Here is a 26,988-nt window from a genome sequence, read left to right as displayed (position 1 = left end):
AAAGAACAAAAAAAGTGTTCAGTTGTTAGGTACCCACTCTTGACAGGTCATTAACTGACAGAAAGTACTTAGTGTTCACTGTGTAGTTTTGTGTGTTTAATATATTCGCAGGTTTTTTCAATCATTTCCTAAAAGCAGCTTCTGTGTAACTTAGGTTAAAGGTTATGTAATTTGGAAGCATACAGGAAATGTACTCATTATAAAATTAACCTGATATAATATGTAGTTTGACACACAAAATTACACCCTGAAGTATTTTCTAATTTATTAAGATTTTTTTGGGAAATTAACTACATACGAACCCATTTAAAATTAATCTGCACTTTCCAGCTGAACCAACATAATACTTTTGTTTATGTTCTTATCATTTGTACCACTCTGTAAAATGTCCTAAAAATTAACAATTCAATATCTGCAAATTACTCACTTAAATTTGTGGATAATTGAAGTTCCAGTAAAATAAAAGGTTAACAAACAAAAAAAAGCAGCCACGTCAACAATGAATTTTATTTTATTTTTTTGCAGTGCTATCAATACATTTTATTCATATAATCAATCACTGTGAACAATCTTATAAATCTACTTCCATGTTTAAGATAATACTGCAGTAAATACATTTCTCCTACGGTATGCATAGCAGAGATCTTTTACTTTTTTTTTTTACTTCCCTGTATGTGTTAAAACAGCTGCCCACGTTGCAGGTGTTCAGTAGGTTTCAGTGTAAGTAAATAAATGTAACACATCACGTCTGATTCTTGGTCTGCATGTCACAAGTTCATTTAATAATCTCGGTATAAAACTAAATGGAGAGAAAACGTACAATTCATACATTTCTGCTCAGTGGGTGACTGTAGTGTAAATGAGCTGAAATAACAGAATACACCAGTAGCTGTCATTTTATGTGTAACTGTCAAATCACGTCACACAACGGATAAGATTTTATAATTATCATTTTAGAAAAAAAAAAAATGGACCGGTCTAAATTGTGAAATTCTGTGCCATGAAATTACTTTGGAAATAATGAATCCCTCATGGCAGTTTTGTGGCTGCAAGGTAATTATCCTAAAAAATATGTTTCTCTTACTTCAGGAGGTTTGAGGCTGCCTGACTGGAATAGCTGCAGAACTGAGGATAAATGGCGGTGTGGCCTTTTTTTTTTTCTCCTTTGAATATTCCCTTTGAATACTTTTTCACTTAACTCGTCCCTAATGGACTCGCTGAGCTGGGACACACAGCTGAGCCACGGACTGTATAGGCTTTCACCATTAAGCTAACCACAAAATATATATATATATATATATATGTATATATACAGTAGAGTACATACACACACTCAAACATACACAATAATGTCCACGCAAATGCTCGCTCACACTCACATCCATTAATGTGCAAAGTTGTTGTGCAAAGTCGAGGATATAATACACATACTAAGGACACTCCCTTACACCCATTTATGTGTGATGTGTGTAAAATGCATTGAATGTGAAGCCAGAGCATTTAATGTTATCCCTGAAAAGAAAGTTGGTTTTAGTGTATTTGTTGCCAGACAAAAAGGTGAAGGGGAGCGAATAGCTGCCCTGTAGAATCATTAAGTATATTAAAAAGCAGCCAAATCTTCTTCCTGACTGGACCACACGAGCCATATATGGTCACACCAGGAAGAGGAGGAGGGAGAAATGCACCAACCTTCTTATATTCTTCTCTATATTACCACTCCACCACCCCCACTGCAATCAGGGTGATAATAGTCCTCCTGTAATTCAGCCAGCAGGGGTCAAGCTAGTCCTTCTCTTAGCTCCCATTACAATCCTTGTTGGAGCTGGAGGAGAGATGGACACATAATTTTACTGCTCCACAGGAAGAGACTGAAGGTAGTGTTTTTCGGAGTTGGACGACTAGTTGTAGCCCTCTCTCGTCAGTTCTCCACGTTGGCCCTGAGAGTGCGCGGCTTGAGTCTTTGATGCAGCCGGTAGTCCTGGCTGGCCGCCCTTCGCAAGGGAGCCGGGGAGCAGAGCTGAGGGTTGGTGAGGCCGAGCGTCTGAGTCTTGGTGCATCGTGGCATCGCCCTGCTGCAGCTCACGGAGCGTCGGTCTTCCGCGCCCGACTGGGAGTCGAGCTGAGCCTCGCACAGCTCCAGCAGCGACGCCACCTGGCCCCTCAGCGGCAGGGATTTGAACCTGCGACCTGCCAGGTAGAAAAAGGACTCCACAAATGCTTGTAGTCCCATACCTGAAAAAACAGCAAGGGAAATACAGAGAAGGAAAGGTAAACAGGAAATCAAATGCCAGTGTTATTTCAAATGAATAAATTATTCTCAACAGATTGAAACCTTTTTTTTTTATTCCTAAGTGTAACTAAGAGTCAACAGTCAGTGACACCTCTACCTGTTCCAAGGATTTTCATACTGCTGCTGGTGGCCATCACAGTTTCAAAGTAAAAGACAGATCTATTTTAGATTTTATGTTAATCAGTGGCAGAATTAGCAAATGCTAGAGGTGCACTGCTGCCGAGGGAGACAGATGGAAAAAATACCACCTCGCTGTCGAACGCCTCCGCCAACCAGTCAAGTAGCAGTTTTTGACTTGGAAGGAATTTAATAAAAAGTGTATTTTCCTGGTTTTGTGTTCACATTCTTGGCCATTAAAGATTCTGATAGAAAACAAAGTTGCAGCCATGACAGCAGACACAGCTTCAGATATGGACATTGCTGTAAAGAAGCTACAAAATTCTTGAATGTGGATGTTTCACAAACATCTTTAACCCGGCAGCACAGAAGATCTTTACAATCACCACAGTTTCAAGGTGAGTATCTGACCAAATGTGAAATATTGTCACAATCTCTCCTTCTGTTCCTCAGTTATTGCATTGAATAATGGCCAAAAGAGTTTATTCAAACATTATGATGTCAGTGAAGATGACCATTGACCCTTTGGATGTAATATGTTTCTTCATTTTATACTTTAAGGTATTGTGTGAAACTTAATTAGCGTACAAATTCTTAAATTATGGCCAAAAATGTGCTTTGTGAGTTCACAGTGAACTTGAACCTTTGATCAACAAATTCTAAGCAGTTCAACCTTGAGTCCAAATGGACGTTTGCGCCTGATTTAATGAAATTCCCTCCAGGTGTTCCTGGGATATCGAGAATGGGATGGATGGACAGGCAACTCGAAAGCAAAAATACCTCCTAACATGGCTGTCGCTCGCATGGAGGCATACACACCCTCGATTGTAATTGTTTTACTCGCTTTTACATCTTCTAAGACCACCTGGCAGAAGTGTTTTTAACTTGCTGGATGAGGCACAGACTTCACCAAATTAAGGAAAACAACAAAACAAAAAACTGTGACTGTATACAGATTTGTTTTTCTTTCTGTCAGCAGAATTCTCAGTTATGGAAGAATGCAGATTGACTTTTTGATTTACAATAATGACATTACTGTGCACATGAAAATGCACCCTGATGTGACTATCCTCTTTAATTTAAACTAATTAAAAAAATGATCAACAGACAGGAAACCTAATACTGGTTTAAATCTTCACAAATTGTTCTGAAATAGAAATGTAACATCATTAGCCCTTGAAAACATATTTGGGATGCTGTGGATTGAAATTTGAAGCTCTGTATAATTAGTTCAAGTTAAAGATTGTTTATTTTCATTCCACATATATATAAACAATACATATAGAGGATCAAAATTACGTTACTGGAGATCCTTGTGCCAAAATTAAATGAAATAAAACAACAACATACACATACACACTTAATTTAGATGAACGAATATGCTGCTATATATGAATCTTTGCATGTTTTCACCTCCAAAAGAACAGTTTTCTCCAGAAAGTCAGCCTGGACTCATTAAACATTTAACTGCCTGGATTAAAGGGTTAAAGATGTAATTATTTTATTTTATCAATATTATATAAAACGTTATATTTCTCCCACCAAGACAAAAAACATTTGTTCAGTTTTCTTGTTAATTAGATCTTGTTAGTTAGATTCTGTTATAATGAGACTTTTCTCATTATTACTAAATACTAAATTATTCAGTTTTAAATACAAAAACCGTTCTTGTAATAATAACATACAACTTTATCTTGTAATATGTTATATAACTTTATTTCACTAAATTACCGTATCTCATTATAACAAACCTTCAAGAAAAGTGAAAAGGTTTTGAAATAAAAGCTGCGATACTAATTTCACATGTGGGTGGCAGATAACAAAAGCATGAACTGAGCTGATATTTACCCATAGGTCTCCTTAATATTTTCTACTGCAGCCTTTATTATTCTCTATAATATGAGAGGAAGCAGGGGGATCAAGGAATTCATGGAGTGGAATAAAAGCACCAAATTAATAAAATGCTGATTCACACAAGACCAATATAGTGAAAGCTGGTAGGTCATTTGCTTTGGAATTTAAATATATATATATATATTACAGATCACAGGAGGAGTGAAGGAGAAAATTTACATAAATTCCTTCATGTGTCCTTTTTAAAATGTACCCGCATATCCCAAACAAAACTGATTAAAAAAAGAAAAAGAAAAAACACTTCATAATTGTTTAGTTTTTGCGAGCGTTATGAATCCTCCTGATTCCCTACAAATCCTCCAGTGCGCATATAGAGACCCTGACTCTGGTCTCCCTGAATACATATGAGCTCATTTTAAATTCTGTGCAGGCCCTTCCATCTTGGTCCATGTGATCTCCATCCATCCGCTCTGCCTCGCAAACACTCCCTGCAAGGTGCAATGTCTGAATAATTCATGTCGGGAGAGTCTTCGCTGTCACATTGTGATCTCAGCTCATTTCAATTATGGGAGCACAGTGTCAGAAGAAATCTGACAAAGAATGACAAGCAATTATCTCCAAGCACATTATTTGCTCCAAGTCTCAAGGATACCGAGGCTCTCCGTCCTCTACATGTTGTTTCTCTGGGTTGATTTTGTTTTGGCATCTGTGTCTGTGTGTGTGTGTGTGTGTGTGTGTGTGTGTGTGTGTGTGTGTGTGTGTGTGTGTGTGTGTGTGTGTGTCTGTGTGTGTGTGTGTGTGTTACCTGCTTCCTTAGAGTCGGGCATCGCTCCTGACCAACGCCGTGTGATGTCTATGTAGAGGATGTCCACTGAAGCCATGGTGAAATTACTGTTGCTCAGCTTGCAGGTCCTACACACAGTAAAGAAACGTATAAACGTTCTTATACATCTCAGTTGGGGGTTTTGGGGGTTTTCATTTTTTACCTGAAACTATTCATACCTGATGAAAGTTCGGAAGGCAGTTGGACCCAGACGCATGTTGCCCTTGACGCCAAGGAAGCGTATGAACAGAGCTGCGATTCGCTCCACCAGCCGCAGGTAGTTAAACTGCTTGGTGTACTTGGGGTAGACCTGCTTTAGACACAGAGAGGGAAGAGTTCCTCCGTCATCCGGGCTCCTGTCTTGGGACTCCGCCTCCATGGGAATCTCCTCCCCGTGTTCAAACCCACCGGCCTTTGGTTGGGAACTTTTGTCATAGAATAACGGAACAGAAAAGAGATTTATAAATCTATGGCACTGTATTTTAATAGAACAGACCATTCTTTTCACTTTATTAACAAGCTGACCAAGCATTTAACTAGCAGCTTTGGAGTCTCTCCACAGAGGGACAACTATAAAAGCAAAGCTGTATATTTACTGCTTTTCTTGCTGTCCAGCTGCAGCACTGAGTAATGGCCTTTAGGCTCTGCAGGACCGAAACACGGGACCATAAGGCCAACCCAGAGAGCTTTTGTCAGCTGAGTTACAACCAACCACCCGAGGTAGATAAATGCACCGAGATTTTCACTTGAGTCTGCACTTACAGCCTGGCTTGACTGTGTAAACGGGAAGAATAATGTTGTATGAAGGATGAATGCGGGGCCCCAGCTCTCTTTTCATTCCCGCATCTCACAGCCTTCTCCCTGCAGCCTTTTTTCACTGAGTGTACTGACATGCACAACATTTACCTGCATCAGTTGGAAGAGGGTTCGGCACTTCTTCACACAAAATTTAGAAAGCAGTGTTTCATTCTTATAAAGAAAAAGCTGACACGTCTCGACAATTTTTTGATGCATAATACAGTGAAACAAATCCCGGAAAGGAAGTAAGACTTGGGATGGCTGAAGAAGTGTTACTCATAAAACACTGTACACCAAGATGATGGCTCTTGAAAAGCCACAGTGGATCTCTGCAGTTTTATTCAGTGAAGGACAGTACTGAAATAAAGACCGTGCTTACACAAAGACTCATGTTGCCAGTTCCATTGCAGCTACTGAACGTGTACAACTGCTTTTTGAGGCTCTATATCTGCGTTATGTTTGATACTTTAAATGCAGATGGATGCAGAAATATGAAAACAAAAATAATAGTTACTAAAGGTGAAGTGCAGGACTTTTACATATGAATGAATATCTGTTGAATTGAAGCCCTCAAAACTGCACAATGCTGATTACTCCACCAGATACTTTCAGTACACTGCTGTCTAGTATGACATCCCTGCACCGAAAGTGATGCATTTCATGTCAACCAGCAATGATCGGTTTGCCACTGTCAACCAGGCTGTCCAAAAAGAGACAAAAGTTCTGCACTGCAGGTTTAAATTGGCCATAAGAAGTCCATCAACCTTGGATTCGGCCCATCACTCTACTGCGGCACAACAGTGGTCCACAGGCACAATGATGTAGGACTTCTATGCACAGGCAGGCTACACACAACAAGTCTTTCTGAGTGTCACAAATTGTGGTGACAGTTTCTGTAGTAAACACTCACAAACCAGAGAATGTCTTTCTTGGTTTAATACACTTGCAAGCAGGTAAAATACCAGCAACAGATACAGAAGAGCTGTCTCAGGTAAAGTTCAAAGTTACGCTCTGAGCAGTCCATTATTATTCCCTCAGCTGATAGATACAGCTGACCTCCTCTTCAGTTATCTCTACACTCACAGTTCACTATTGTTCTCTCAACGGACGGGTCAGCTGGAGTCCTCTTTTCCTATCTTGGCACACACGCAGAGTCTGTCACTGTCCTTCCAACAGACAGGTGTGAATGGCCTGTCATCTCTGCAAAGTAGTTACACCACATCCTAAAACATCACCCAAGTATAAGTGTATGTAAGAAAGTATTGGAGAAAGTTTAACATATTGTATTTTTTCCCATTACACAAGTACTATGAGATGACTTTGTGTAATTGATCCCTTTGGTCCAATAAAAAATAGAGGTGTCCTGAGGTTTGCCTTTGAACAAACTTATATATATTTCTTTCCCACCAAAATGCAGTGTCTCTTTCCTCATAAAATATCTACAAAGCCCCATTTTTTTTGACATTTGGAAACCTGCATTGTTTATATCTATATTTACTAGCTGGCAGTCTTTTTCCCTGCATTTTGATGGTGTATTTCCGCTTTACCTCTGTCAGTGAAACAGTGTTAAACTATTGGCAGGAATACGTGTAGCTTCACAGCACTACTAGTGGTCCAAAAACTCAACAGGGTACCTTTAGGAAGTCTCAAATCGGCCATTTATTTTAATGGCATTCATGTGCACTCAGGGAGCCAAAGAAAACTATACTTTTGGGCCTAGTGATGGGGGAGCTTAAATATCTTTTTTGGTATATGGTAAGCATCTTTCACTGGAATGACTGGAACAGAGCATCCAGTATGATTAATAATACATCCACGGTAAACCAATGCAATGTTATTTAGATGATGTTGCCTGATCAGACCTGATCAGATCCTCTTTGGGTAGAAACCTATAAAACGCGTGTGTGTGTGTGTGTGTGTGTGTGTGTGTGTGTGTGTGTGTGTGTGTGTGTGTGTGTGTGTGTGTGTGTGTGTGTGTGTGTGTGTGTGTGTGTACATCTCTGTTGCTCTCCTGCTCTCCTGGTAGCTTTGTTGTATCTGTTGCAGCAGTACAAATTACACCTTTATAAGACTAGTACGTCGACTCCTGTGACCTTACATAATTCCCATTATAGCACCTTACATCTTCAAGCTGAGCAGAGGTCTAATTAGCTAGAATAGCTGTCAACACATCTGTGCATGAAGACACACATGCGACAAAGAGAATCAACACACAGTTATATTCAAATCAAGGGGATACAGTGCTGCTTTTATGAGCCACTTTCTTTCTCCATGAATTAGTAAGCAGTGTGAATGGCACTGAGCGAGCGCTGCTGAATGTTTAATAGGATCAATCATCCCACAGCAAGCCAGAAGGACACCACCCACATCTATTTAGACAGGAAGGGCTCGGCTAAAAACGGACACATCTCCAACACAGGCTGACAGCCAGACGGACAGCGAAGGAAATGTCTACAAACACTCTCAGCCGACGGACAACTGAAGAATGATGAAGGCGAGGCGAGAGGGTAAAAGGTGAAGGATGGCAGGTTATTAAAAAGAGAAACAGAGGCCTTGTGCCAAATGTTAGTTGAGTGTGCATAGGGAGGGCTTGGCCTAATTCGGCTGTCATTAACCTGCGTGAATGTACTTTATGGCCTCCCGTTGAATAAATCTTCAAAGCGTCTGCACACTGTCAAAAGTCAATGAAAAGAAATCATCGTGTCTTTGCATTTATCTCCGTTACATACATCTGAAATTGATTGCCTAAGCACAGGTCATACTAAAACACACCCACAAGAAAAATAGTCTCCCACAACTAATAATAAGCTTATGTTTTATGCCTTAAAGACTTAAAACGTGTTAATATTACTAATCATTATGATATCAAGGGCTAATTTCTATCCAAACACCTGTATCATCAGAGAACTCAAATTTGGGCTAAAAATGTATTTATTCAACTATTTCCACAGCAAGGAAATTTAAAAAAAGGTCCGAACTTTAAAAATATTGCACTTTGAAGACATTTTGTTACATTGGGGTTGCACCAAATCTACCTCAGCACTACTGTTCTCTTTCATACAGATGATGCTTTTGTAATCATGCCTCTCACCTATTTTAAGGTATGTGTGCCTATGAATATCACCTTTTTGTTCCCATCCACGTTTGCACCTCTCATACCATCTCATAAATCACCCTCTGAGACACAATACACAGGATTAATGAGCTGGGTGAGAGAAGTACATGTCTGAGAGTCACTGATATCATCACACCATTCTCCACGTAATTCCCCATCTATCTCTTCCCCCGTATTCACCAAATTGCCACTTTTATTTCTTTTTTTTTTTACCCTCTTTGTTCAGCCATTTTGTATTTACTTATCTCTCTTACTTTAAGCTCTCACTCTGTCTCCCTTAAATGGCCTCACTGTTTTTTTTTTACTCAGCTGTACCTTGGTATTGTTTGCCTGGTCAGTTCTCACCTCTCTTTCACTTCATCTTGACAAGTGAAATTCATGCAGGCGGTGAATTTTAAGTCTAAAAAATCCGCGTTCTGAATGACTGAATCTCATCCATCCCACTGCAGTGCAGCTGTCGGCAAACAACAGCGCAGGTATATTTACTTACTGTACAGGTAGACCATCTGTCCAGTAAACAAATCACCTAACCTCCCCTGTAACGATGCTGTGTCAATGTTTGTGCTTCGAATGACAGCTTGGTAATGATTCTACAAGTTTGCAGAACAAAAAAAAAAAGAAAAGAAATCATTCCTTACCTGTTGAAATACAACTGTGAACTAGATCAAATCTTATTCTGTGTTCATGAGAATGGCAGTTTAAGTCTTTTCTTCACATTAAAAAGCTGGAGGTCCTTGAGATTTTATTCTGTGACAGTGTGGTATTAAAGCTCTTAAAATACCATTTAAAAAGACTATGTAGTCATATTATAAAGTTTCAATGAGCAATCATATATTTCCATAAAGCTAGCATCAACCATGTTAGCTTCAATAATTTTTTGAGGCTGCTGATTTTCCAATTGTTTTTCTTATTGTCAAAAAACCCCATGTGCAGAGCCAAACCAACAATTAATTGATCCTACTTACTTAAGTACTGTGTGTGTGTATCCAAAACTTGATATATCTTATTCCATGTGCCATAGACCTCCACTACTGTCCAAAAAAACATTTAAAACCACATCAGTGAGCCACACTGTTGCATTCCCTACAAAGATTATTGTCATGGTACATTTGCTACATTGTAAATTCCTTTAGCTTCAGTACAAAGTCATGAGGTTACATACATACGTAGCACAACAAGCTAGCAAAGGTCTGTAAACAGAACAATGTCTGCCTTACAAGGAACTGCTTTCTGGAGACTGAAAATGTGATCACTTTTATTAGTCTTTGGAGCCATTTCTAGGAGCTTCAACACAAAGTCATGAGGTTGTGATAAGTAGCACAACAAGCTAGCAAAGCTTTATAAACAGAACGGTGTCTGCCTTACAAGGAACTGCTCTCTGGAGACTGAAAATGTGATTGCTATTATTGGTCTTTGAAGCCATTTCTAAACAAACTAAAATGACTGAAATATTTGTGGCGAAGGAACACGTCATCCAGTGCAAGCATATGTGGCTCATTGAGGTGTTTTTAATAGTATTAAACAAGGACATAAGACAACAACAGAGGTCTAACACAGAAGAATAAGATGTATACACATACAGTACTTGGAACTAGATAAATTCATTGTTGGTTTTAGCCCTGCACATGAGATTTGTTCACAGTAAGAAAAATATAGGAATATGCCAGCCACATCATGTCATCATCATATCATATCTTGTCATGCAGTTAGGTGAATATTGGATGATTTTCTTTAGCTTCAGTTTCAGTAAAAGTTACATTTAAAATAATTAAACAAGTGTGTTCTCCAGCAGACAAAACATGTATGTGCAATGTGTGTCTGACTTCGGCGCCCGTGCGTACACACAAAGACCAAACTGTGGAACTGAATGATAAATTACTTCTTATTTTGTGCCCGTGTTGTTGGCCGCGGTGATGATTACATTTTTCGGAGCATATCCAATCTAATGGCTAATTTAATAAACATTAGCACTAGCTAGTTGGGACATAATTAGCATGACTACCCCTTCAACAACATGACTCAGTTGCTATCTGCAAAGCTGACAGTACACACTTCCCTGCAATCACAACGTGACACCAATACTAATAAATCTTTGAGTTTGGTGTGTGAAAATTTTTAGAACTATGTTGAACTGCAACACTGTCAATCATCAGTGTACTGAGGAAATCATTTTCTATTTGTCTGACTCATTCACTCCTATTTTTTTCACTCCATCCTATGCAGTGCCCTTCACAGTTCCTCATTAATTGATCAGAATGAAACCTGGCTTTCTGTTTCCACTTGTTTACCTGAGTGTGTGCACCTGTTCACTCCTACTTAAGTTGTTGCTGTTTCTTTCCTCACTCAGTGTGGTAATCAGTTCTCATTTTTTCTGTGCTAAAATCTGTCCTAAAATACTGATCCTTTTCACCAGCCCAAGTGTATCTGTTTTTTTTTTTATATATATATATATACCATGTGCGTATATATAAAAATTACCATTCACTGAAATTTGGACATTTTTTCTACTGGCATCCTGTCAGACGTCCCCAGGATGATAATCACCATCATATCCTGAAATCATATAGTCACCAGCCAAACCTGAAATGCTATTTTACAATCAGCGTCCCAGATCTCTGACCAAATATCCCACGCAGCTGTACCCGATTACCTGACAGACAACTGGTACCTGTTATTTTATGTCATTATTGTCACTCAGCACTATTTGTTGGTATTATTGTCGTCTATAAATATAAACGCTCAGGAAAACATTATAATTTTCACTCTTTTGAAGCACTCAGTCTTTCACATTATAAACCCGTCCTTGTCGGTGTCACTGCTTCTTTTCAAGCTCACTATGAACTGTGACATTTTTTCTGAGACAATTACTTAGATCTTATTAAAGATCAATGCACTTGTTCCCTTTATCATGTATGTTGCACCAGCCTGCACTTAAGCTTCTTTTCACCACATGACTGCAGATTGTAAATACTTGAGATTTTCCATAGAGATATTTCTGCTACTACTTAAACGGCTTGAGGAGGCTTAACATTTTGAGATTAATTATCAGTTTGTGGCTACAATAAAGCAGTGAACAACATGGAAAGAGGTACACACAGTGAAATGCAACATAATTTACAGCACAAGTTAGTTGAAAGATTATTGTATACTGTAAAATCTGATCTAAACGCCATTTGTGTTGTAAATTCTGCAGGGCTGCAGCAATTATTTCAATTATATATTAATATATGACTTTTTATAGTAAAAGAGGAATTTCTACCAAAGAATTGTGAAAAATGCCAATCAAAATTTCCTTAAGCCCAAGATGACATCAAAAATCATTGGAACTGAATTTTCTGTCAATCAACTTACTGAGTAATTGATTAAATATTTTAATTATAAGGTTATCCAGGGGGAGCCAAACATTCCTGCAAGCCACCAATAGCATGGGAGCAGGGTATTGTTATCAGTTTGGCAGCTCGTTTACAGCTTGTTGAAACTTAAAATTGGGACTAAAAGGGAGAAGATTTCTGGACATGGCGACAAAAGATGACTAATGGAAACGTTTCCTGGAATGAAGGAAGTGCTGAAGTGTGTTGCATTTCAATGAGAATACTTTGAAGGGGATTTGAAAGGTACTACTGAAAGATTTATGACAGTTTTTCAACAGTTAAGAGAATTTTTGGCCACCCTCTTGTATGAAATGTGAAGATACGGATATGAAGGTTATAAGTAATCCCTTACTTAGATCTCAGTCAACATAAATAGAATAGGGGACATTAGATTAGGGGTCCCTTATAGTATGTGGTTACGAACATAACCCTAAATGTGTATAATGTTATACTGCAGTGTGATTCATCCATAGACAAGTACAGAATACGGATCTGCTGATTCCAGCTGGGTGAAAATGTACAGTAGCAATGCAGAAGGAACAAGGATTGAACATATTATAGTGGGATTAGATCAATATATTTCTGGTTGTGAATATAATAGTTAAGTGGGTATTATCCCCGAGAATGTATCCCTCACAACTGCTGAAGAAAGCAAATCCAATACCTGATATATGAAGATAATGTGGGAGCGAGGCAAAAAAAGGGGGGGGGGGAAGAAAGAGGGAGAAGGAGGCAAGAAATGGAGATGGTGGTAAAATAGAAACAGTAAATCCTCTTGTCATAGAAGAAAAACAGATTGAGAAAGGGAAAAAAAAAAAAACCCGAATGGTGGGAGATTTATTGCCAGGCGGCACACTGGGCCAGTCAGCCGGAGATATTGAGCCACCAGACTTGTACAGTAATGTGTGAATTTTCACCACGGCTCAGCTGAGTATAATTTTTCCATTTAACAGGCTTACAGGGAGCTGTTGAGTGGTGCAGAGCCGGGCTCTGAGGAGGGACAGGCAGAGTAAAATATCATGTCCTTAAAAGTGGACTCTTAAGAGCAGCAGACAAAGAGTGGAGGGTGTAAAAACTAATTGTGTGCAAGAGTGTGTATTTACATTGACGGCTTCTTGTGACCAGGGTCCATAAGGCGCAGAGTGTCTCTGATCACACCCACTTTGACCTCTTCATCTACTGGACTGGGAACATATTCAAAAACTCCTGGTGTCACCTGGATAACAAACACACAAACATTAATTATAACAAAGTGAATAATAATTAAGACAATACTATTATCATACAGATGAGATTTACTCTTACCTCCTGTTCATGTTCTATTCTCATACTGGGGTTAGAGTTGACCTCTAGTAATACTGGCTTCAAGTTCTTCATCAGCAGGATGTCAAAACCTAAGATCTGAGTCACAAACACATCATTAATTAGATATATTTTATATAAAGGATAAATACATATACATTCTACTTTCAACAAAGTGTAAATTACTGGCTATCCACCTGGAAGCATGTAGGTCCAGGTTTCCCAGGAGGTATATCAGCCTGATAGTAGACTTTAAGTTCAGGCACCACGGCGATGACGGTCTTGATGACAAGAGCAATGATGTCAGACCACACTTTCTTGATGTCGACACCTTTAGCGGCAAGCCTGTACAGCACGCTGGAGAGAGTGCGCTTGCTGCCTGTGCTCTGGCTGTCTGAGTGGACAAAGTTGCTGCTGTGGACGTTGAGGGAGTAGTTTGTAAGGTGCATGAAGACGTGGCTCAGGTTCTTCTGGCTTGGCTCCTACACAATCAGAGCAGGAGTGATTTTAATGATCAAGGTTAAAAGATTACTTGAATTCTGTGTGCCGTAAATGTTCAGAGCATCATCATGTAGTCAATCATGTTCACGTGGATATGTGGGAATAGAGAGGGAAACCACACACACTGATTTTGGGAAAATGTCCATGTTAAAATTAAAGACTTTCTGGGATATGTAATAACTAAGGAATGCAAAGTTATGTACCTTTGAAATATACACGATAGTGTCGCTGATAGTGGTAAGTATGTAACCAAGATATCATGGTTACAAGCTAGAAGCCTATAACAAGAAACTGGTATAAGACTGAATTTTCTACTATAGAACAATGGTTAGGAATTATTATTATCAGTTTGGAGTGAAAATAATATTTTTCGTAAATAAAATAGAAGAAATGGATGATTTATAACTCAGTGGAAAATGTTTATGGACTGAAAGACAAAAGCTGACATTTGAAACCATGGCTGACCTTTTTTTATTTAGTCTGTGTTTGTCTTTTCTTTTTTTTGCTTTTTGGTGGTAGAAAAAGTCATAAGTTGATAGACAAATACTTTTGGTTATATACACAAAAAAAAACTCAGTAATATTAAAGTTTCAAAAACTTTAACAACTTCAAAGTGATCCTGCTGTTCTCGTGGCTACCTGGTAGGGTTCGGTGCAAAAACGTGTCAGGCCTTCCTTGGCAATGTAGATCTCCAATGGCTCCATGGACTTTATCAGCACGTAGAGGCGGATGTCAAACTTGAGCTTGTCAATGAGCAGCGGCTTATGGATGTACTCCTGGACTACAGCCTGTTTGGCCTGTGAGCCCGCCATGAGTTTTAGTTCAGTAGGGTCACGGATGAGGTAGATGCCGTCCCCCTGAGAGCCTCCATCTGGTTTGACAATGAAGGTGAAATTCACTGTAGCGTCGTTCTCCTTCACCATGCGAATCTACAGCAGAGGTGGGGAAGAAAGATATCTAAATCAATTTATTTACATTCAGTGTGGCAAACTTTAAAGCCAAGAGCCCAAAGGTTGAGTGATGAAAGCTTACAGATGCTTAATACATACAGTACGGTCACAATAGCTAATGGTAATATGATAATAGTTTGTGAAGCGTTCCACAAAATCATAAGAATCTAGCTTTCAATGTTTTTTCAAAATACTAAACTGCACATGCTCAGAATTTCAAATGTGACAATATTATAATGCGGTTACAGGAGAGATTTAATTTTATGTTCAAGTTAGAAGCACCCTATACAGTTTTTGACCACTAACAGCACTATGGAGTGTTGTTTTCCAGAGTCGGTCCCCCGTCTTTTCCACTAATTTACAAGTGACAAGTAAAGCACCAGAAAAAGGCAGCAAAAGAAAAATATTCCTATAAGTAAATAATGCAGCTTTCAAAATGCAGCTTTATGAGGACATAAATACATTTATTCAACAAGTTTGTTAGGCTTCAAGGATACACACAATGAGTTTTGATGAGTAATACTTGAAAGTCAACAGACACTTTGATCATTTACAGGAAAACTCCAGGGGGCACCTTTAAGCTACTTTTTATCTTCCAAACTTGCAAATTTGTTAGTTACGTATGTTAGTTACCTGCTTCTAAGGCTAATAAGAAATGTCCAGCTATAACACGACACGAGAACATGACAAACATCTGAAGCCAGCATTATATAGAAGAAACTTTGGCAACTTTATTTACTTATCCTCAAAGAGTTCCTTGCTGTTTTAATTAATTAAACTTCCAACTTTAATACATTCATTTAAACCAGACAGAAGTTATCAAGGCTTTAGATACCTTGGATTTCTCATAATCATCTCATTCTGCATACATTCATTTGGACTTGATCTCCACCTACACGCTTAAGTTATCCATACATGTTAAAGAATCATTAAACCAACATGCAAAGTCAAAGTTAAATCTTTCATATTTCTTTATCAGATAGATTGTTAAACAAATAGATGTAATATTTGTACAAGGAAGGAAAGCCTTGGACTTAAATAGCTCTGTCTAGTGGGAAGCAACTTTGCTGTAAACCAAATTACAATAGTGGTGTTCTGGTGCCCCCTGGTGGACAAAAACTAGAGCGATTCATAATCTCCTTGAATCAGAACTATTGACCATCTGCTCTTGCAATTACTTCATCAATTGAGATAATGCATCACTGAAAACTGAAAACCCCTCAATGATATCATTACCGTCAACAGCAACTGAAATTAATCTGCCACCTGCCAAAGTCAATCAGTCCGTGATTCAAGATTACAAAGATTATAAAATTTGAAGGTGGCATATTCGACCTAAAGTTAAAGTCAGTCACTTCATCTAGCAAAATGGCACAGAAAAGATTTGATGACAAAGCATTTGACTTTAAAAATGTTATTTCCTTGTCTCATTAACTTTCTTTCTAATTTAATGAACATGATGAACATAAATCTGGATGCTTTCAGTGTGAACTAATTAAAGCGTGATCTTTTTTTTGTTGGTGAATGGCTGTCACGCTTGTTTATTGCAGTCAACGAGCGAGAAAGAGCAGCTGTGGGACGCTCATTCGTCCTTTTTTTCTTTTCATCCCTCTTCCTTCCTCTATGCTTACTCATCTCTTTTATTTGAATATCTGATGTTTTAGTCTGGAAACCGGATAAAGATCTAATCTAATAGTGAAAGTGTTCATAGTCACTCTATGGGTCATGTATGTGACCTCACTCATTCAAGCCTTTATTTCCTTTCACAGATAATCCTACTGTATTCATTCATTTGTTAGAATATGGCTGGCAACAAAATTATGAATTTGTACTACTTTGTACATAGTAAATCATGGTAATCATAGTAAATCAAGAGGTTGTAATATGTAGCAAGGAACTACTTTTCGGAGACTGAAAAAGGGATCACTATTATTAGTCTTTGGAGCTGTTTCTCTAAGTAACGTGACCAAACTCTTCATGGCCAATGTTGGCTTTGTGGCTTATTGATGTGTTTTTAATAGTTTTCTTTAATAGGTTTTGGAAACCAATGGAGGTCTATGGCAGAGAAGAATGAGTAAATCAGGCTTTGGATACACACTCACACCACTTTAAAATAGCATGAGTTCTTTGTTGGTTTGGCTCTGCACAAGAAAAATATAGAAAATCGCCAACCATATCCTTTAAGAATTGCCTAATGACAGGTCAAAAATAAATATGTCTTTTGCCCTTGAGGAAAGTGAGCAATGAAACAAGTACATGAAACAACAATCAAAGCAGGTCACACTCCACAACACAAATTGAGATTAGACTGGAGGGAAGATGGCAAAAAGAAACCAGCCATTTCTGTCCATATGTCGACTCGGTCATTGGTATTTTTAAAAGTCTTATTCTTTTTTCATTTATATCAAGAAATATCTGCTGTGTGTCCTTAATATAAGGACAGAAATAAGACGTTTTCCCCTACAGTACTCCACAAAAGGAATTTTACTGAGGACTTTGATATTTTCTATAAATAATAAGCTAAATTACTGCTCTTGCTCTGAGCTTAGTATTGTTATTTGTCTTTTTTATATTTTTTTGCCTGAGTTTTGCATTTTTTTCTGCAACTTTTTATACTACCAGGTCTCCCTTTCAAAAGACATTTCTGACCTAAGTTTACCATGTAATAAGTAAAGATAAATTCTTAAATAAAAATCTGAATTTTTAAAAATCTCTCTTTATGCATTGCTGTATACACTTTCATCTTTTTATTCTTATAATCCACAGCAGTATTTTATGATACAGTTAAATGGCTGCTTAGAAAAGACAGAGTATCTAGTATTGCACAGATCTACAGGAGTGCAATAATCACTATAATCCTATTATTCTTTTAATATAATTATGTTTATACAACTATTACAACAGCTCCAGAGCAAACAGGTGTCTAGTGCGTACATTATACCTGTGTGAGAAACTGCTGGTGCTCCTCAGGTAGGATCCAGGAACGGGGATAGAAGTCGTACTCTTCTGGGAACAGTTCCTGCACAGTCCGCATTGCACGACTCAGGTTGATCTTCCTCAGCATTTCAATCATTCCTGCAACGCACAAAGCACAGTCTCAGGAGATGATGAAAGTCAGGAGAGCTGAGTGATGTAGATTTGGGTGAACATGTCTTACTGATACAATAATCTCTAGAATCTCGAAAGCAATGATTAATACTATGGTGCGACAAGGTTAGCAGTGGAGCAATGAGGATCAATGAGGCCTAGAACCTATAAGCTGGGCTCCATGGAAGAGGGCCTGCTCCCTATGTCCCCTAATATAAAAGGCTCATTCTAAGGTAACAAAAACCCAATAACTCTTATTTTCAGGTGATTATACAGCAAAAACACTCATGACTATTATATTCCATTTCCAATTTATAATCTACACTGTAATTTAGCAGACGCTTCTATCCCAAGCGACATACATCTGAGAGTTGATATAATACAAGCAGGGATCTAGTCAAGAGGGAATAACTCGGAGCGCCTTGGTAGCTGAGTGGTTAAGGCAAGGGACTTATGCTGCAGGTAATTCCCCTCTCTTTCTCTGTTTCCTATCGGCCTCTATGCCACCCACTTAAGAAATAAAAGCTAAAAATGCCAAAAAATAAATCTTTTTTTTTTTTTTTTTTAATTAAGAAGAGAAAAAACAACTCGAATAAGTGCTATAAAGCTACATTTGAGTTGGATAGGAAGTAGGTGCAAACAGGGAGTGCATAGAAGCAATGCAAAGAGTGCATAGTAGGGTTTTTTGGTGTTTTTTTCCAGTCCATAAAGTGCAGAGGTGTTCATGAAAGAGCTGGGACTTAACTCTGTTCTTAAAGATTGGGAGCAACTCTGCAGACTTCTGCCTAGTCTCATCCCCTAGATGTCACTAAATTCTACAAACCGCAAACTTTATTAAATCCTTCCTGTTGTTATAGACTATTGAGTATACTTGAAGCACAGCTAGTAGAAATAAAGCTGTTACTCCACTTTAAGAGTTCAACAAGCGTTAGTGTACCACACTTCAAAAGAGGGTTGTAGGAGAGGAAGGAGTCAGGAGGTAATGAAATACCTGGGAACTTGTTCACTTGCCCTGAGACAATATTTTCATTGTCATGGAAGGAAACACCGTGCCAGTAGATATCGCAGGCTGCTCGTCTTCCCAGAGGAAACTGCAGAAAAGGGACAGATGTGTGAGTGATAAAAAACAATGATAAGAAGGATTAAAACAATTACACTTAGATTAAAACAACAATATTTAGAAACTCGTACTTATTTTTTGCGTCTGTAAATAGAATAAAGGCTTAATCTGTTTGCATGACACAAAGCATTAGTAAGGTGTTTGTCCTTCGTTGATCCCAGAGTGCAGGGATAATCTCTCGTAAAGATGGTCGGTAGTGCTTGTTGTATAGTGATGAGATGGGGAAGAGGAGAGGTCGTGTGATACTATAAAAGGATTTAGAGAGCCAGCAAATCCTACTGGCACAAGGCACAGCTTTGTCCTCTACACTTTCACTTCTGCCCTCACTCACACTCACAAACAAACACTTACTGTGCACAAAATATGTTTAAATGTTCAGTTAAAATTCACTTAAAAATGACAGAATATTAAGCTCATTTGATTGACAGATAATCAAGTATGCACTCCATACAAGTTTGGGTATAAAATCCAATTTTAATGTTTGAACATTCATCCATATTTCCCATCTCATATCAAAGAAGAGACAAACATCCTTTCTTAAACAAGTTCTTGAAACAAGAAATGAATCCCGGCAGCGTTAGGACATCTGACTGATACACGAGGAGCTACAAAGACGGCTTTTATATTTCCTCTATGCACTTCTGCTCAGATTTTCATGAATTGAAGCACTCTGTACCATTTATGCCATGTTCCAGTCAAATTTCCATTCAGCTTTTTAACAAACCGGATTGGCATTAATCAGGGTCATAATTTAGGTCTTGTTTAAATACAGTACGGGAGACGTTTTCAGCTTGCGGGTGCACATGTGTGTGGCTCACATGTGTGTGAATGTGGTGTAACCTCAGTGGTTGTGATACAGCAACTGCCAACAAGCACGATTGACCCTGTGACATTATTAACACTGTGACATTAGGGAAGTGTACTGTAATCAAGCATTCAAAACAGGCAATAAAATCGCATGACAACACTGCAGTATTCACTATACATTTTGTTTATATATATGTTTGGCTCTATATTGATCTTATAGTCTGTGGGGTTACACTACATCCTTAAAATGTCTAAATTGTCTCATTCCAGCTTCTTGAATGTGAATAATTTATTTTCTATGATAGTAAACTGAAATCTTTGGGTTGACTGTTGGTTGAGATAAAAAAAAAAGACATTTAAGGTTGCACCTTGGGTTTAGGGAAACAGTGATCAACATTTTTCACAATTTTCTGACATTTTATGGACCAAAAAACCAATCAGTTAATTAATAAGAAATAAAGAATAATTTACTGCAGTCCTTATTGTTACAAAATTGAATTTTAAAGACACATTTCTATTTGAGTTTGAGTTACCAAGGCTCGGCATTAACTTTTTGAGCCACTTGTTCAGGCACAAAAGTCACTTGACTGGTTAAAAATGACACAGAACAGACACTAAAACTTTGTTTCACTGGGACTTTAATGATGTTCAACATCAGTTCTCCACAGTTATAGAAATAAGTGTGCGTCCTGGTGTTAGTTTAGATATAAAGTGTACGTGCATCATGCAGTGTTTCAGTAGAGGAGGTTGTATCAGCGTCTGATTCAAAAGTAGTTTAGCTGACTTTGCTATTTTATATTATATTATTGTTAGTCATTCACATTTACATTGATCAAGGTTCAACATGAAATATAAACATGATAATATTTGTGTGAGATTTCTAATGTCTAATGTATAGGTGATTATTATTTACTGGTCAAAGCATGTGCATCTACAGTATTTATTGGCTGGCAGGTTTTGATGGGCTCGACTCACTTACAGTTACAATGAATGGTGGAATAAATGCAGTGTTGGGGTGCTGAGCAAAACTCAGGAGAGACTCAGCAGCTAGACATTTCTCCGTTCTCTGTTCAGGAGCAGCCTGAGATCATCACTAAAATGAGAATAGCTGGTTCATCTTAAAAAGGACAGTCCACCTTAAGTGAGCCTTGTCTGGTTAGGCTCACCCATTGTCACTAACCTCAGAGCTAACCCCCTTCACTTTAATCAGCAGGTGGCAAGCAAGACACGAGATTGAGGAGTTGTAGTATTTATTCACTAACAAATAGCCTGAACTGTACACACACTGCACCGCTGTGTTCATTGCTAACTTTAAACTCTGCTGCAGTCGCCAGCCTCACATGCTCTCACATGCACTCACATGCTCTTTCTCTCGACCCCACACATGCACAACCTATACGCTCCCCTTCTGAGTTGGACGTATCTTGGGGAAAATAAAGCAATAGGTATTATGAATGTATTTATTTAAGTATATAGTCGAGTAATGAGTGGCACATGATGTGAAGACTTTTTATTTTTGTTTCTTTTAGACTTTGAACTTGTCCGGTGAGGCGTGTAAATTTCTATTACACCTCCTTAACCCTTACATACTGTCTCAAAGACTGTACTCATAGTCCAATTACCCCTTTTTTAACATTTGAGAGCTGTAAAAACACCCTATACATATTTATTTTAGTCAGACTTTTCCCTAATGAGGCCCATATTATACACCAATGGAAATAAAAATTTTCTTTTTTGTGCAGCCAATACAATTTTTTTTATATCCAAATGTAAAATTTGACCTGTGTTTCTAAGAAAAATCAAAAAATCAGCATTAAAACATGTTGCTGTATTATTCATACTCTTTAAAATGTTCTCCTGTAGTGATTGTAAATAATTAATCTTATGGAAAAAAGACATACATGTATTAATGATTGATGGGGAATTTATGAATGTGAATTGGTGTAGAGGCTAATTATGAGTCAGAAAATGAACAGTATGTGAGGGTCAACTCCAAGTAACGTTACATAAGAAGGTCAGCAGGATTTCGTTACCTCTCCTAAATCTTACTCTGATACGACCCACCTCACCGCCCGTCTATGAGATAGATAGATGGCAGAACTGCACTTTATTAATGACTGAGCATGTGAAACGGGGAAACCCTGCTTGACAGCCAAGAGTTGCTATAAATACACACTCAGAGTTTTCCAGCGTGTAGCTGTCTAATCGCATAAGGAGGTCAAATTAATTTGAATCGTTTCTAAGGATCAGGGCCAAAAATAGTCATCTCCTTTATGCATGGAGAGAAGCAGAAATAGGACCATACTCAAACCTTTATTGTGCACTTGGTCATATTTTCCGAGCCACTTTGTGAATGACTACACATAGCTTATTACTATCTTAGCTACTGTGGTGAATAGCATTTCCCCTTTCAGACATTTAGATCATTATTTCCACAACATGTTTTAAGGAAGTGTCAGCTTAATTTGTACGATCATAATAAAAATACAAAGCTTGTGATTAAATGCACGCTTATTAGTCTCATTTTTTGTGAAGTTGTAACTCCAACCCTCTGGCCTGCCATTCTCTCTGCCTAAAAGAGGACTTAGAGTCTATTGGATTAAAGGAGCTTAAGGCTAATCTTTTCCCACTGTTTAACAAGAATGCCATATGCTGAAAGTCAGATGACAACACTCTCTCAGGCCAGAAATGACAGCAGATATAAAAGATAAAGTCATTTGGATGTAAACTGTCATTAAATAAAAAGAATAAAATATAACATTTTCTGAGATGCCCTCATAACCTTTCCAAAATTGTATCCAGTGTCCTCTCTGTTATAAACCTCCTTAACTGCTGTGTGTGTGTGCGTGACGAATCGTTTAACACTTACGTACTGTTCAGTGTCAGCCATTTTTACATCTGAGATCAGTAAAAACTATTTTTTTTTCTTTTAACCTGAAATTTGATGAACTTAACCTACAAAGAAGGAAATATATTCAACACATAGTAATTCAAAATGTCTAAAATGTTCATTCTTCACATTTAATATCATCTGTTGAAATAGGTTCTCCTGTTTTATGTAGCATTGGACCATTAAAGTGTATTTTATATAGTTTTTTCTCATAAAAACTAAAAAATGAACTCTTTCTGCTCTGTGAAAGCTTAATTAAGGATTAATCTCACATTTATCTGTGACTGATGAGGTGTTTATGAATGATTTGTGGGTTCAGACGTTTGTTATTGACACTAATTCTGTGAGGAAATTCTTTGACGGGTCAGACTATGAACAGTATGTGAGGGTTAAGGGATTTCATAACTTACAAACAATAACAGCGAGGCTACTGGAGTTTCAACCCATCACAAGATGCTGACAGGTGCTTTCAAAATGATAGAGGATCTATAGAGCCCTTCACTTTGTTGAAGGGGGGGAGGGCATCACGAGGACAAAAGAAGCACGGTAAGGTATAGGCCTGCCCGATAGCAGGACCGGCCGGGCTTAAGTGTCACCACGCGGTCACCGGTAATAAGTAGAGTCTTTACTTCACCTGTCTCATTGCATTAACCCTTCTTTACTTCTCATGCATAATGAAGAGCGTGTTAATAATGGCTGATAGCAGGTATTATTGAATCTGACTTTCAAACGGCTTTTGTGACAGGCCAGATGGCGTTTGTGGCTCAGAGAAAGAAGAACTGGATCAATTAGCCCTCTCGTAAATATTTTAAAGACATTTCCTTTCATTGAGCACTACTTTACTCAGAAGTCATCTCTTTTACAGACCAGGGGGCATAGAAATTATTATTTTCAAGTTAAAGTATCTATTAACTTCTTCTTCAATGCAAACTTTGATAGAGATACTGGAAATAAATAAGTACCAGGAAATGATAAATAGTCTAAATCTGCAGTCATGGAAAAACATACAAGATCATGCTCAAGTTTAAAACCTGAATGAACAAAATTCCTTTAAAATTTTTATATTTTTCACATTTATGTCCATACTGACGTGAATACAGATGAAGACACTTTTTGACTTGCTGTCAAAATTGGCATGTATTAAACCGCCTAAATTACATAGCAGTACTGACAAGAAAGCAAACCCCATTAATGCATTTAGGTTATTTTACAGTTAAGACAGCACTGATGGCACGTCCATACACTATGACAGACATCATGTTCAATGAAGGTTAACAAAAATTTATATTAATCAACAAAATCTTTATGAGAAATAGAAACAATCTCACAGGTTTTTTGGAGAGTTCCCGGCCTTATACCTTACCATCAGATCAAGACTTCTGTCCACTTTCAAAGAGTTTAATTAAAACGTTCCTGTTCAGTTTAAGACAAGAAGATTGTTATATACATGTAAACAAAGCTGAATATATGGTTCTGCAGCTTTCCAAGTAAAAAAAAAGTTGTTGTATGAGTTGTTTCTATAAATTAGATAAAGATTAATTTAAAAACATTTAAATTTCATAAATGTCATAAGTCAGGCTGCACATTTGTCATAAATTAGAAGATATTCTTTTAGATCAAGTGTGAAAAACCTACTTAAAACCACACACACTCCTAAGTATAGAGACACTACAGGCAGACTTTTGCTTTAGAGCTGCAACAGTTTGTAAAATCAATTACTCCATCCAAATGTATTGGCAACTATTTTGATAATCGAATAATCATTTTTCATGCAAAAATACCAAATATTTGCTGGTTCATGCTTCTTGAATGTAAGGATTTCATGCTGGTTTGTCTTATGTGATAGTAAACTGAATCTCTTTGGATTGGATTTGGGTGAAAAAATGAACAAAAAGAAACCAGAGCAAATCCTGTGTGAAATTATCTGGTTTCTAGAGATACAAAAATAAGTTGATCGACAAAAAATTAATCTGCAACTATGTTTAAGTGAATGAATCATTTTAGTATATCTTTAAATTAAAAATACCTAAACTTGCTGGTTTCAGCCTCTCACATGTGAATATTTGATGCTTTTCTTTGTTATATATGTTAATAAACTGAATATCTTTTGATTTTGGTTTGTTGATCTGACAAAACGAGACAATTTGAAGACACCACCGTGATCTCCAAGAAGTTACAACCGACATTTTTCACAACTTTCAGACATTTAATAGACAAACTCAAAGACTAAAATAATGTGCAGATTGATCTATAGGCTACTGAATATAATTGTTATTTGTAGTCCTGCCTTGCTTATGCATGACCCAAATCCAGCTCATCAAAAACCCCTGACTCAAGATCAAGAGGACAAAGAGAGCCAAAAAATCATGTCAATCAGAAATAGACTCTCCAGTGTTACAAGAAGGATGATGTCTATTATTTAAGGCCTCAATGAATCCCAGCAGGTCTTGTGCATGTGTTTGATCAAACTGAACCCCTACATGACTAGAGTCATCTTTTAAAAAACTTTAACCTAAAAATGGACAACTAAATCAAGGAAGGTGGTTGTTTTTTTAGAGCTAGAGGGAGAAAAAACATAATTGTACATCCATGCACATCCATCACCATGACCCAAAGCATAAGCATTTCCCCCAAAGACAAACATGTAACTTAGCACACCTCTTTCCACTGCAGCTGCTTGATGCTCAACTTCAGAGCCTCCAGCGAGGTTTTGGCTTTGGAGGTGTCCACCGTCACAGGTCTCCTCTTCTTTGCATGCTTGAATCCCTCCTCACGACGTGTCTCTTGGATATTTTTGGATGGATGGATTGTCACATAGTTCCCATTGCTCTCTGCAGGCTTACCCAGCAGTATCTTCCCAGTACCTCTGATATGAAGTGTCTTCTCATTCCCCATCCTGTTCAAATTCTTCCCAATGTGAGCAGATGACAAGTCTGAGGTGTGTTTGGCATCTCTTCCAGGCTTACTGCGACTTTTACCCCTTTGCTTACAGGTGATGGAGGTGTTGGATGCATCTCTGCCTGCTATGATGATGCTCTGAGGGTCAGAAGCAGGGGGGAGAGAAGACACCTGCACCTCCTGCACCTCCTCAGCAGCATCCACACCCTGCTTCTCCGCATCCTCGCCCAACGATTTCATTTGCTCGAGTTGATCCTTGACTTTGACATAATGATCACTCATTATGCGAAATGCTATAATTGACGAGGCAGGGCAGGGCACAGTTATACCACAGGGTGCAGTAATCCGACGCCGGCGAGCTAATGTTATTCTGATATAATACAGCACGCATTGCTAGCTCAAATGGCTAATTAAATAGTACAAGCCATTTATTTAACAGTACAGGAAGCAGAGATGTGGTGGCTCTCACAGTCTTTCAACGTGATTAGCTATGACCGGTTGACATCTAACTTAATGTTAACGCTAGCTAACGCCATTAGCCACCAAAACCCCTGACATTAGCCTGTCAAACTTCATTTAGCGTTTAAAGCTAACATTACGCTTAAAGAGAAATTGGCTTTGACTCATGACAGACTTTACCTTACAAGTACCGTTATCTACTTTTATAGCTGGTGTGGTTTTTATCCCATGGTCGTCTAGTTGCTGTGCTGTGTGTATATGTGTGTGTATGTGTGTGTTTTTGTCGTCTCTATGCTGCTGAGCAGAAGGCAGGACCGCCGACTGTCCAGCCTCCGTCTGCTTTGAACTGTGATGCTGCCTTCAAGGCTCCTCTTAAAAACATCCTCACTTCACAACATGTCTTTTTTTTCGATTTATTGTTTGATAACTGTTAAATAAATATCTATGTATATCGCTTTGCAAATGGCAACAAGTGTTTGATTTTCATACGCCAGTGTGCATGTTTTTGTGTGTATGTCTGTGTGTGAAGTAAAATCAAAAATTAGGTCAACAACTAAAAAAATAACCACAATAACAGATAAATCCGAGTGCAGTTTTTCTGTGTGT

At 38.1% G+C, this 26,988-nt stretch overlaps 1 protein-coding gene across 1 annotated transcript; it reads right to left on the bottom strand.

The window, feature by feature from the left end:
- Positions 1 to 1,524: 1,524 nt before the first annotated feature.
- Positions 1,525 to 26,205, bottom strand: ttll11 (tubulin tyrosine ligase-like family, member 11). The gene is made up of 10 exons (XM_062434755.1): positions 25,684 to 26,205; positions 19,200 to 19,299; positions 18,063 to 18,196; positions 14,810 to 15,100; positions 13,868 to 14,152; positions 13,674 to 13,769; positions 13,472 to 13,584; positions 5,264 to 5,509; positions 5,067 to 5,173; positions 1,525 to 2,232 (listed from the first exon to the last, which is right to left on the bottom strand). Exons 1-10 carry the CDS (start codon positions 26,203 to 26,205, stop codon positions 1,919 to 1,921), a joined length of 2,208 nt encoding a protein of 735 aa, XP_062290739.1. The 3' UTR covers positions 1,525 to 1,918.
- Between the last annotated feature and the right edge of the window lie 783 nt (positions 26,206 to 26,988).

The sequence above is a fragment of the Scomber scombrus genome, chromosome 15 (assembly GCF_963691925.1).
Source record: "Scomber scombrus chromosome 15, fScoSco1.1, whole genome shotgun sequence".
NCBI lineage: Eukaryota > Metazoa > Chordata > Actinopteri > Scombriformes > Scombridae > Scomber > Scomber scombrus.
The sequence above is the reverse complement of the archived record's forward strand: the minus strand, read 5'-3'. Positions and strand labels throughout refer to the sequence as shown.